The 14,098-nt window shown below is 39.3% G+C and overlaps 1 protein-coding gene across 1 annotated transcript in view; it reads left to right on the forward strand.

Moving 5' to 3' along the window:
* The window catches only part of ADAM9 (ADAM metallopeptidase domain 9), a 67,111-nt gene that overhangs the window by 15,832 nt on the left and 37,181 nt on the right, over positions 1 to 14,098 (forward strand). Inside the window, exons 2-4 of the mRNA XM_072399779.1 lie at positions 6,396 to 6,490; positions 8,313 to 8,374; positions 13,747 to 13,825. Coding sequence (XP_072255880.1) covers positions 6,396 to 6,490; positions 8,313 to 8,374; positions 13,747 to 13,825 — 236 coding nt within the window. The remainder of the gene's footprint in view (positions 1 to 6,395; positions 6,491 to 8,312; positions 8,375 to 13,746; positions 13,826 to 14,098) is intronic.

Consider the following 14,098-nt stretch of genomic DNA (forward strand, 5'->3'; position numbering starts at 1 on the left):
CCCCAGATCCCAACACTGGCCCTGCAGGCACCCCAGATCCCAACACTGGCCCTGCAGGCACCCCAGATCCCAACACTGCCTCCACAGGCTTCATGCCAGACCCTGTATATGTAAAAAAATTAATGCAAAGTTTTAAAATGGTACTCAAACTAGAAGTGTTAGATTTGTACTGTTGTCTTTGTCCTTATTAAAGAAAAAGCTGCATTCATCCTGCATGCGGGGCTCTTGCCTCCAGACCACCTGGGTAAATGGGCAGAATTGGTGTCAATAGGGACTTCATGTGAAGAAAGACCAATATATAGCTTTTTTTCACTGCACACAGCAATCGAAAACACCAATTTCAAGGATATGTTGGTCAAGTCTTAACATAGAGGACTGGTGTGCTCTCAAAGCATTGGTGATTGCTGTATATTAATAATAATAATAATAATAATAGTAATAAACAGGTTTTATATAGCGCCAACATATTACACAGCGCTGTACATTAATCAGGGGTTGCAAATGACAGACAGATACAGACAGGGACATAGGAGGAGAAATATACTGAAAGAGCTATCTCCTACATGGAGTACTGGCCTTATTTTTCCCAATGGGGACACCTATTCTGATGAAAGTTGTCAAAGGTGAGATAACCCCCATTTTGATGAGTTTTCTTCAATCTGTAAATGAGGGGGGATTATCCAAGTTTGAGGCACAGGCAGCAAATAATACAAGTCTAAGGCTTCACCTTTATTCTGATTGCCAGGCCCAGCATCTTTCATCTGCATATAATTCTCAGTAACCACACAGTAGACCACTTTGCTCTAAATGTAAAGAACAGAGCTGTAGGAGGGACCCAGAGGACCGTCCCACTACAGTCTGGCTGGAACAATGAGACAAGGGGGTGGATACAAGACCAGCCACAATTCAGAAGGGGTGACAGCAGCTGTACCTGGTCTTTGTCACAGGAATTTCCTAAATGAAGAAACATTTCACACTGCATAAGTACAGAGATCTGGAAGACTTACAAAAAACACACCAAATAAACCCCCCCCCCCCCAACAAAAAAAAATACGAAACATATTTTTAAATTATGTATTTGCCAGGGGTTGGCTTTGAAATATAAAACCAGAAGAAATCACTTACCAGACAAGGTCCCAGATTTTTGATAAATTACAATTGGAGTTTCATTTTGCACTGTGAATGCGGCTTATTTTATGTCTGGCAGATAAGAAAAGGATTTATGACCACACATACTATGTAAGCAATTTCAGATTGCAGTCTCAGTGGCCTGACGTGTGGTTTTAAAACCAAAAGGGAAACCTTGAGGGGATTATATTTTTCAGCTTTAGACCACCGTCATAATAAACATCAAGGTGAGGATTCGAATAAATCATTAATAAAGCTGAGCACATGGGGAGTTTATAAATTACATTTGAAGGACCCTGCAGGTCCCATTGATTGAATTTATCACAATATTTATTACCCTGAGTCAATTTATTGAGATTATGGTTCTAGGTTTTTGATTATTTAGTTAATTTTAGCTTTTAGTAATGTCTATGTCTTTGATCTAAAGGAACATAATACCAATTTATAGCAGCCCGGTATCTGTGTCTTGTATGCTTAACAGCAACCTTTCTGAACCTTTTTACCCCAGGGTAACTATTAAAAAAATGACAAGGTCGTGGGGAAGGCCTTCATTGCAAAAATACTTCCAATATATGGTGGTCCATATCAACCCTTATAGACAGGCCACTCGTTCTTTGAGATCGGCCTAAAAATAATAAACATTCCCACCACACATCTTGATGAAAATTCCCAGAGCAGACTTTTTTTCAACCTTTTTTACCCTGGGCGAAACCTTAAAATATCGTTCAGGTCCCAAGAAACCACTGAAATAAATTAATTGGGAAAATACCGTATTTTTCGCCGTATAAGACGCTCCGGAATATAAGACGCACCCAATTTTAAAGGAGGAAAATCTAGAAAAAAAGATTCTGAAAGATTATTCCCCTTCTGATCACTCATGTGCCATTCAAATTCCCTTTCTGATCACTTTGTACCTTTCAAATTCCCTTTCTGATCACTCTGTGTCATTCAAATTCCCCTTCTGATCACTCTGTGCTTTTTTTCTATTGTACGGCAGTTAGGACAGGGAACAGCAGGTGGCGCTGTGCCGGCTTCTTTCGCTTTGCTTTACAGACAGGAGAAAACACGATGCTGGCAGAGCAGAGAAGAGAGACACGCTGCAGCCAGAGACACACGCAGGATCCGGGTATCGGGTGAGTATAATATTTTAATTATTTTTTTTAACACATTTGTCGTATAGGACGCACTAACTTTTCCTCCTCAGTTTTGGGGAAGAAAAAGTGCGTCTTATATGGCAAAAAATACGGTACTTCTTACATTGATGGTCAGCATAAAGAATTGGCCTTTCTCAATCCTTATATTCAGGTATAACGATGATTGGGGCTACATTAGACCCGGGACTATACAGATACCATCAGATGGGAGGACAGTCGGCCACAAATCTAGGAACCCCTTGCAATCTCTGGAGGTTTCAGCGGAACCTTGTTTGGTAATGGTTGCTCTATAGTATTCACAGTTATGGTTACCTATGCATTCCGATTTAAATTTCATGGTTTTCATTTATAAACCTTTTAAGTTTTAGATCATAACTCTTAGGCTACTGCTATAGATTTCTCTCTTTCTCTATTCAGTCTTGAATCCATGAACATTGGCAAATAAGTCAGCACATCTAACCATAACACCGGAGAGGAGAGCCTTAGGCAGCACAGTGGGAGAGGGCTTGATAACACTTATAGGTTAATAAACATGGGCTCATGATACCTTCTGCAGCTTCCTATATAAAGAGAAGTGTACAAGGAAATAAGACTATTCCCAGTTTTAACAGGAGTTTTAAACTAACATTGCTACAAGAGTTCAGACAACAAGGGGTCCTCCTTGCATATAATAGTTCAACTAAAAGTGCAGCCTGTGTTGCGTAAATAGATTCTAAAAATGGCAAGGTTTAAAACCTTACCTATATCCTCAAAATTTGTTGGTACTGAAAAAGAAAAAGATTTGAAAACCGTTACGGGTCATTTGTTTAGATCAGTGTTTCTCAAGAGTTGGGTTCCTGGGTTCCACCAGAGTTTGCTAGGGGTTCTTTGAGCAATCTTTGCATCTCAGGTCAGTTTTACTGACACCACTGATCTTTTTGGCTACGTAAGGGTAACATTATTTCCAATGACCAGCGATATAAGAGGCATTCTTCCTAATGACCACCACATTAATGTGCTGTAAGCTGTGGATATAGTAATTATAGCAGGGGGGTTCCTAGAAGACCTGAAAGTGATTTCAAGGATTCCCCCATGTTAAATAGCTTGGGTAAGCCTGGTTTAAAATTTACTATTATTTTTAGAATTATTTCTCACTTTAGCGTCCTCAGCAATATGTATTACTCATTTACTGTTTGCAAAAAAAAATGTTTATTCTAATGTTTTTTGCTTTGTATATGACAAGCCCCTACATTATTCTCCACGATTTCTTTAGGCTTGGTGGGGAGTAGCCCCTGTTTTGTAGCCCAGCTTTTCAGTGACCACTTAAAAACTGCCGGGTGGTCACTAAAATGTGCCGGGGGGTGCACCCAGCTAAAGAGGGCTGGGGAGAACACTGCCCAATGTGATTGCACTTTGAGATAGCCTCACACTTTAAGAAAGTCTTAAACCCCATTTTGGTCATTTGCTAAACATTCCAAAAAAAACCAAAATAGAACACCTGTTCTAATGGCTGTTTATTTCTCCATAAGTCAGACTTTTTTTGCATTCATCCTCCAGTCATGTAGGTAGTTTGCCCTGGGGATGATCGGATTGGTCATGTACAGATGACTGCTTTCTTAAGTCTGTAGGCAGCTTATGAATGGTAGGAACCCCAACTCCCATATTATAATAGCCCTTGTGTAATAACAATACAGACGGCACAGCAGAGAAAGCTATTAGCGGCTTCCCGGTATCATTGCAGCAGTCAGCACACTGACACCCATGTGACCCATCCAGGCCCGGGGAAGCAGGATTGTCTATTTTCTGTGCTGCTGACAACATGGAACTGGTGACAGAATAATAGCAATATCTCATCAGATGGTATTGTTTTAAAATTTGTCAGGAAACTTTTTATATAAGTGTATTCTTATACTTGGAAAGGAAGAATGGAGGTGTACAGCACTGCGTAATATGTTGGTGCTATATAAATCCTGTTTATTATTATTATTAATAATAATAATAATAATAATAATATTAATACTCATGGCACACCTAGACTGAGCTTCTTGTCTTCCATAGAGAAGGCAGCTGTCATGCATGCAAAGATTAGATGGAAGGGTTTGTGTTTTTCTTAGGAACTAAGCAGATTCTGACTTTGGTGTTATCTGTAGATCACCTCCAGTTAGATATTTCTTGAAACTTTTATGGCCTGAAAATATGACCTTTGGGTGTAATTAGAGGGCTGAGAATATGATACATATACTTAACATATATCACTTTCATTGCATGATTTACTGTAAAATACCGCTACAGACAAAATTATTTTTATTACTTCCAGAGCTTTTTTTTTTTCTTTACAGTCAAACTACAGGAGCATAAAAAAAGAAAATCCAGTTATGTAAAAAACTGTCATATGCATTGTAAATATCAGATTTGGTTTGATATTTAAGCTTTGGTTATACGTTGACAGCAGCACACAGATTGGGGGAGGAAGAAGCAGCTTTAGGGGCCTATTGCATATTCCAGAGGAAGACACTGGAGGAGGAGAGAGCAGAAAGACGCCTTCAACAATCTGTTTCTTCTTTCATTGTCTAGTCACAGACTGAATGTAAAACAACTTTAATATATGTATTACAAACGTAATCTTTAGCAATTTGCATGGAGAATCTGTCACTAGTTTCTAACAATAAAAAATTTCAGAGACAGTGTGTTTACATCTATGGTTTGTATAACTGGTGCTTACTCTACATTTTCAAAAAATCTTTGTTTGTTTTTGCCAATGTGTGAAAAGTTTCCAAATTTGTGCCAAAACGAAAACAGAACCGCAACTAAATATAACAAGACAGAAATGAATAACCTATTCGGATACAATAACAAAACCAGCTTGTGTTTCAGTATTCACATTTAATTCTAAGATTCCTTTGCAGCATTTTTATTCCTAATGTCCAGATGGGCAGCAGTCACTTCCTTTCCTGTGTCCACCCCAGCCAGTGAAAGGAGAAGCAGCACAGTGATGAGCTTGTATCATTTTCTCCTCCTATCCGCATGCTTTTTTCTGCACTAGAACTGAATAGCTCCTTGTGCTGCTTCTTCCTTTCACACTCCATCTCTGCTGGCTGATGCCAGGTCTTATTCAATTACCTTTCACCTACAAAAAAAATAACTCTATAATAATGGTTACAAAGCTGTAATAATTGGCCTGATTTATTAAAGCTCTCCAAGGTTGGAGAGAATACACTCATCAGTGAAGCTGGGTGATCCAGCAAACCTGGAATGGATTTCTTCATTTTCCTGCAAATGTTTTGAATCCTGGACCAGATCCATTCCCGATTTGCTGGATCACTAAACTTCACCAATGGAAGTATTCTCTTTAGCCTTGGAGAGCTTTATTAAATCAGGTCCAATGTGTCTAGATTTCTGCTTTAAAAGCTAACTCAAGCCAATTTATTGGGGAAGACTGCCTAAAACTGGAAGAAATTGTCTTGGGGGTAACCCCACTGTCTTTGTTGTCCCTGGCTTTACAAAAATGGGGTGTAAGGGCATTATGGGACAGGAATAAAAAAAATCCAAATGTTATCTTCATTTATAAAGGACCTTTCAGACTTGCAGTGCAGACAAAATGCACTCTTTGCCTTTTCCAGGAGCATAGCAATCCACTGTTAGGTTTCCAGGAGTGGCAAAGCACATTTGCAGTGGTTGTGCAATTCTTTCTGCAGAAAAGGAAAACCAACCACATAGCCAAAAGCAACATAATGCTTCCAGAACTGTGCCGCAACCCCACTGCAATGCAAACGCAACTTTGTGCACAAAGTGGTTCCCAAGCACTCCCGTACAGGTAAATGGCAGTGTGATTGAGAATTCTGTAATGCTCCTAATCTATCCAAACATTACCAAAAACGTTTTGTTGCTTTTGCTTCATTGGAGAAATTTATCATCACTTCCTGCCCTGTCTGGAAGTTAAATAATTACATCAGACACACAAGTGCCATGAAAATCCAACAGGTGCTCACCCCTTGTGGGGGTTGTCTTGAATTGTCTTGAAACATTTATTTTCAACAAATACAAAAATTGTTTTTAATTACAGAAAAAGAATATTGGACATTTGCTTTTTATATCTAAGCACTGATATAGATGTTCACCTTTTCTTTTTAACAGCTGTGGATCCATCATCATTTTTGTCTTCCTATGAAATTATTGTACCTCAGAAGATATCTCGGCTTAGAAGAGACGCATCCGGGGCGCTTAAAGAGGTAAATGTGTTTCTGAATGTTAATTTGCTGGTAATGATTCATCTGAACCATAATCACCTGATCTGTCTTTTTTTTCATAAATCTGAGAGTGCTGACATCTACAAACCAGGTGCTGCTTAACCTTCACTGTCCTACAATAGCCAAATGATACATTTTGATTGTCTAGATCAGTATTTCTCAACCAGGGTTCCTCCGGAGATTGCTGGGGGTTCCTTGAGCAATGAGCAATTTGTGCTTCTCAGGTCAAATTAACTGAAACCAATGATCTTTTTGGCTATCTGTACAGGTGATATTCTTCCCAATGGGTACCAATGTAAGAGACATTCTTCCTACTTCCCCTCATACTAATGTACTGTAAGCTATGGATATAGTAATAATAACATAATATAATATATTGTGGTCCCCGCGTGTTAAAAAGTTCAAGAGTCACCGGTCTAGACGACACAAACAGCAGAACATCAAAACAAATGAAAAATATTATTATAAGTAATACCAAAACATTTTGCTGCAATATGTATCTAAAATCAAAAGATTTGTCCTGCAGTACCATTTTCTGCCACCAAATGCTCATTATTCAGCTCACTTTCTCTGAACCCATTTTGTCCTGAATCAGTCCCTAGTTTGTGATTGGACAGCAGAGTTCTCTTCTTAGCGATCCCATTGCATCTGCATTAGTACTGCATTATCATAGCCCATTCTCCTCTTTCATTTCCTCTGTTGCAGTATGCTTTTATATGGAAGATATCATTTCCAGTTCTCACTTTCCGTGCTGTACATACAGCTGTATCTGCTTGCCTGTTATCGCCAACACAAATTTGATCTCCTTCCAAATATTTCCCTTAGATTACATGCTGTATTTCCTTATGTGTATTACATGCTAATTATACTGATCAAATTTCACTAAAGATAAACACATGCAGTATTTTCATCACCAGGATTTGTTCCAGCATTCTTTTTTTTCATTTAAGATTATATGACTCGGATCAATAGATCTGCTAGATCTAAGGCATGTAAATAGTAAAATAAAATATAAATATAAAGATCTTGAAATATGCTCAAGTTTTACATACTTTGCTCCTTTGCTGCCATCTCAGATCCTGGTGTCTTTTTTTTTTTTTTTTTTCTGCTGTGTACATTAGCAACATAGCTCAATGGTTGTTAATGTACATAGCGGAGAGAGTTTCAATTGGCTAATAGTCATTATGGCTTCCTCCTGTGTAACTCCCCACAATGATTTCAGACATTATCTATATCTGCCAGTATACTCCTAGCACCTTTTAGCCGGGCGCCCCACCCGGCTGTTTTTGGGTGGATACTGAAAAGTTGGGTGACAATACAGAGGCCTCCACCTGCCTATAGTTTTTTTTCCCCCATCCTGCTTCAAAAAATTTGGGGAGAATACTAAGCTTTATATCCACCATGGCACCGGTTACCAATAAATAAAATGCCATAATGTGTCCAAAATTATAAAAAAAAGCATTTCTTCAGTTGAAGGTATAATATTTGCCCATGAGCTTTAAAATACAGTAAACTTGATCATGGCCATTAGCATGATAATGCTTGACAACACAGTTGACCCATTTCTTTTTAAAAAAGCAGTTTTGCTTCAGATACATCTTTGTTTGGGTGGTGTTGTAATGAAATGACAGTGGAAAGTTTGTGGGCGGGGAAGTTTTGCATTAATGTTTAGATTGTATTTTATCTATATATAGTACCTTGTGAGATGATCACCGTTTGTTCTGTGACCTAATTTAAGTTGATAAATTTTTGCCAGTGTATGGAATCTGCTTTATTTTAATGACTTCTGTTTAATATTCTGCAGGGTCTATCTTATGTTATTAAGGCGGAAGGTCAGGAGCACATACTACACCTGGAACAGAACAGGTATTCCTTCCTCTCTTCATTTGCTGCTTTCTATCTCCATCTTCCTGATCATTGTGATAATAAAAGAAAAGCAGATGGATAGCCCCGTATTATCAGGACCCTGTGTGGTTACATGATCAAGGTATAGGTTTACCCCAAGCTTTCCTGCTGGTGCAATCTGATGTATGTATGCAAAAGAGCTTACAGTCTAAGATATATATATATATATATATAACATACATACACACACACACTGTCTGAGCAAAAGAAAAGCCCCCAGCCTTCAGGACTCCCGTACGATAGAAAGGTTATATGTCCAAGAAATGAGGTTGGCTCACAACTTGAATGTACTAAATATTACAGGTTTTTCCGTCAGTGGAATTTTCCTTCCCTGTTGGCACGGTATATGCCAGGATTTATTGGGCTCCAAATTAGAAAGATTGGTTCAGGGAATATGAGCCATAGGGTCTGATTAATTAAAGCTCTCCAAGGCTGGAGAGGATACATGTTCATGTGTGAAGCTGGGTGATCCAATAAACCTGGAATGGATCTGGTCCCAGGTTCAAAACATTTGCTAACCAATAGAAAATGATTTTGAAGAAATCCATAACAGGTTTGCCAGATCACCCAGCTTCACTGATCAAAGTGTATCCTCTCCATACTTGGAAAGCTTTAATAAATCGGGCCCATTGTTTTCACATATGAATTGGCCATAGAGGGTCCAGAGATTTGTTTGGAATGTGCTGGAGAAACCTTTACCCAACGATGCAGCTCTCCCATTATCAATAAAATTAAATGCGACTTTGGACAGAAATAAATATTGAGACTTTGTCAAAACTTATTGAAACAATATCACTGCAGATGCATGCTGTAATCAAAGGTAAAGGCAGGGAGTGAGAAAATAAATGTAATCTATAACTTCCAGTCACAACACTGTGACTGGAACTATGTATGTGAACTATATGTGAACTATGGTTATGTGGGAGGGCAGAGTTCCTATTTTTCAATGTTGTGTAATTTTCTTCCTCATTGCTCATACCCTGACTTGTGTTATTCCAGCATACTGCACCCTCTTGTTTGTCAGGAGAAACTTCCCTTTGTTAATGAAAAAGTATTAGGAAACCATCTAATGTGAACTTTGATTCTGTGCATGGAGGAGTCATTTATGTAACTCTTCATTGCCCTTAGCATCGATCATTCTTTATTATCATTATTATTAAACAGGATTCATATATCGCCTACATATTACACAGTGCTGTACATTCTCTATGTTCTACAAGGAAATCTTCCATAGATATTACCATCATTATAGCTGAATAGACCAAAACATTACCTTATAATTCAGCTGTTCTGGTTCAGCGTATCCTGCATGATACTGAGTGCCATAGACATTCTTGATTACAGTTTGTACTAAAAAAAAATATTTTAAATATAATTTATAGACTACTGTATGGAACATTCTCTTTGAAAGCTAAAACGAGCACAAACACCCATGGGCATAAATGGGTCAGATCTTGTCTTTTCCATCCATACAACTCTATCTAAAGTTTCATTCAAAGGCAGAGTATCCGTAAGGCTGGCTGTGTGCTTAGTTTTGGAACAAGCCAGTTGTTGCCATTCATGTTGGCATTTGTTGCTTTATGGCAGCCTGGTATAGACCATAACCTGTGATGCAAACCCTGCAACAGCTTTAATGTGATGGAACCGTACGCTCAGTCTTATTCTACACACAGATTTTCCAACTGTCAGGACTACAACCTAAGTGCCAGCTGACGGAGAGTAGTTGGCACTGGAGGCGCCTAAAATACGATAAGATATTCCCTCCTACACATAAATAGAATGCCATCTTATGTTTGTAACCCAAATCACAAAGTGATTGCTGCAATAATATTGGTTTTAGGTCAGTAGGCTCTGTATCACTCACGGTCACACTTGGGTAAGCTGGTTTTGTCTAAATTGTCCCATTTCCTTTTATCCATCCGTATAAACTGACCTGGGTGGACCTGTGGATAGGTTCACTGCTTGATTACATCCCACAAATCCATCCTATTGACCTTTTTTTGCCCTAAATTTATCCAAATTTCTTTTTAAGAGAGATATATAAACTGCAAATTAGCACCTTGGTTTCTATTAGTAAATGATGAACCAAAAGATATTAAACAACAAATTTCAAACCTCAATGACAATCACCATCTGCAGTGTCACATACCATGGTGGTTGGGTTAAGGTGTTTGACATGTGTCCCGGGTATCTTCATACACATATCTTCATACACACTTCATGACACATCCTGGTGTGCACCATTCCTTTTTATAGACCTTCCGCCTGATCTGAGTGCCCAATGTTTATGCAAGAGCTCATTGGTCCAAGGCAGGGGTGTCAAACTCTGGCCCGGGAGCCAAATTTGGCCCCCAAAGGAATCCTAAAATTAAACTGCAGTTGGCTCACCACTGCATTGAAATAGTGCCGCTACTACAATTCCTGGCATCACTCGCATCTCGCTTATGCCTGGTCCCGCATTGGACTGTTTTATAGACGCAAATAATGCCGGGAATTTTAGTAGTGGGCGCTATTTCAATGAAGAGGGAGTTTCAGCGGCGGGCCACTGATAAGATTTGTCTGGCATTTCCAGCACTCCCCCTCAGCTGTACTTTTTCTTGCTACTCTGAGGCATGGACTTGAATGGTTGGATTTCATAGAAGAATTATTTATAATTTTTATTATTGTTAGCCTGTGCAAAAAGGTTACCATTGAAATTTAAAGGCTAGGGAAAGAGAAATAGAGAAAGGCAAATGATTTTTTCTCAAATAAAATTTTCAAAAAAATTATAAGCTTGTTCCAGATTAAATGTAAAGCAAAACCTCTTCTGTTTCCATATGACAATGATTTATATTTAATGAGAAGGAAAAATTTCCTCAATTTTTTCAATAAATTTCAAGGTTGGTCGTGACTTTGTCAAAGTTTTTAATTTTGGCCCTCTGTGTATTTGAGTTTGACACCCCTGGTCTAAGGGTATTAAAACTAAAATTCCGAAACTTGTAAAAATGAACCCCATCTCAATGGCTTCTTTAATGTAGAGAGATTAGAAGTAGACATTCTTATCCTATTCCTCCAAGTTCTCCAAAACAGCTTCCTTTTGCTGCTGTTTCGGGTGTAACCTGTCGGACATCATTACATAAAATGTAGGACCAAGTGTTTTGATGTCAGGGAGCTATTCACATCCTAGGAACATTGATGTCCTATTCCTGTCCCCCTAGTCAGAATGAACAATTACCCCTTGAAGTGCAGGGTGAAGTTTTCCAGTTCAGAGTTACATCTTATTTTTACATTGCCTGTAATGTTTATATGGTGCTTTTTTTTATGTGAAATCACAAAATAACTCATGATACCAAGTAAAAATACATTTTAGTCATTTCAGAAATGCTCAAACATTCCACTCCCACTCTCGTCATTAAAAACCGTCACTCGCTCTTGCCACTTTAAGGGTAGAAGCTTGATTTCCGTTCATCTGAGCTCATCACTATTTACCCTCCAAAGGCCTTATGTCATTTTCTGGAATCTCTCTTGGTTAACATGCAGGGACTTGCAGAGATTTCTCATAGTGTATTTTTATAAAATTCTGAAATGGAGGCTTAATGGATCTTTCCATTCCAGATATATCAGTTTTCTGATGCACTCATTTACAGGCAAGGGGGTTCAATACTGAAGGCTTTGAATGTGAGATTTCCATTGCTGAGAACAAGTGTAGATAGTGTAGTGGCCCTGTGTCTTAATATGCAACAAAATATTTCCTATGCAGGCTATGTTTAGACTGGCAGTCAGTTTGTGGTGTGGTTACTGCTTTCTCGCACCCCTAAACTGCAACCTCTGGGGGTGCTGCATGTAGTGTCTCATCCTTATCAACCTACAGGGAATGAATGGGGTGGTGATGCGCTGTTCAGTACCAACACCTACCACCTGCTCTAAAATGTTCAAATGCTGTTTGTTTTTAAAGCAGCATTGTGTTGCAGGAGGTTGAGGTTGCAGGAGCTGCCAAGGTGCCAACCACTTTACATTCACAGAAACTCCAGTTCTGCCACTAGTCTAAACATCACCCAAGGCCAGATCATGCACACTAAAATATTTACATATTGCAAATACCGTAAGCAAAGTGAAAGCACCCTACCGTCCTGGTGTATTGCGCCAAATACATTATGCAATATTTTAATGTGTATTGTGTTCAGGCCCAGTTCACCAAACACAAAAAAACGAACATCTGCTATTTTTTAGGATGCATAGCTACACACAGTATGTTGTAGTGTGCCCCAGTGCACATCCTCCTAGGTAGTTCCATGAATGGGCATCCCAATGTAATAAGACCAATGCGTTATGCAACGTGTTAATGTGCATTGCATTAGGACAGCCTATTCAAAATAAACTGGCAGCTAATGCAACGGACAAAAAAATGTGCACTATTTTACACAGTAGGAGTGGGATACAGTCAAATGTTGTGTGCCACAACACACATGTACACTAACATGCATTGCAGGAGCAAAAAGAATGGGGATACCTGTTCCAATAGCAATATTTTGGAAGGAAACTTTATTCGCTTTGGAGGAAATTTCCTCCTATTAGATGTTGTATCTTTAAGAAAGAAAGTGAAAGGAAATCTCAACAGGATACAGACTTCAGGACACAGTCTTTACTGTGACATGAGCTGGCTTGAGTGATGTGCTGAATGAAATGACAACAGAAAAGACACAGATTCTAGAAATGCAGCAGACAAGGACAGACGCTCCCCACTCCCTGGACTTGTTTTGTGCAAATAAATATTTCCACGGACCCCACATACCTTACTCCTGGTCCATGGAAACATTTTTTTGCATGAAACCAGTCTGTGATTTATAAAAGATTTGGACTGGTGGTTGTTAACCTTTCTGACAGCAGGGCCCAGTAACATAGAATAATATTTTGCTGGTATATGTACCTGGTATATGTACAACCTACACTTGAAAGCCTTACATACACTGCTCTGCCATTCTCTGCAGCTCCTGTGTAGGCAGTGTGAGGAGAGCTGCCCGCTCTCCCACTGCCCGGCCTCCCACTGCCCGTGCTCCCACTGTCCGTGCTCCCACTGCCCGCGCTCCCACTGCCCGCGCTCCCACGGCCCGCGCTCCTGCCCCCTGTCATTTGCAGCCCCCAACTCACCAGCCACGGCCTGACACAGGTACACGGCCCGGAGGTTGGGGACCTCTGCTATTGAGGACCTAATCAGAGAGAGGAAATACATTGTCATGCATAGTCCAAAGTGCCATGTACTAAGCAATAATGTGTACATTGCAAAGTTTTATTAGAGATTTAACTTGTCATTCTGGCTGCTTACTTTTTTTTTTTTTTTTTTCCTGTCCTAACAGAGATCTGTTGGCCAAAGATTTCACAGTATATACATATGCAGAAAATGGAACAAGACTGGCAAGTCCGCTTCAAAAACAGGTGTGTGCTTACTAATGAATACTTAGTGTTGTATGCTAAGCTGTACGCTAGCATTTGAGCTAAGCAATGGTATGTGTATTTATGATGTGCCCTTTGTCACTATATATATCTGTGGGATCTTGTTGTTGGAAGGCTATGAACCTCTGTGTTATATGACACATCATTTATCATTATATAAAGCTGTGGGATCTATTAGCTGCCACAGCTTAGAACGTATTTGTGCTCGCATGAGTTCGGTCTTTGGATATGTTGGTTAAATAGGCCGTGTCACCA

Source organism: Pyxicephalus adspersus, chromosome 2 (assembly GCF_032062135.1).
Source record: "Pyxicephalus adspersus chromosome 2, UCB_Pads_2.0, whole genome shotgun sequence".
Taxonomy (NCBI): Eukaryota; Metazoa; Chordata; class Amphibia; order Anura; family Pyxicephalidae; genus Pyxicephalus; species Pyxicephalus adspersus.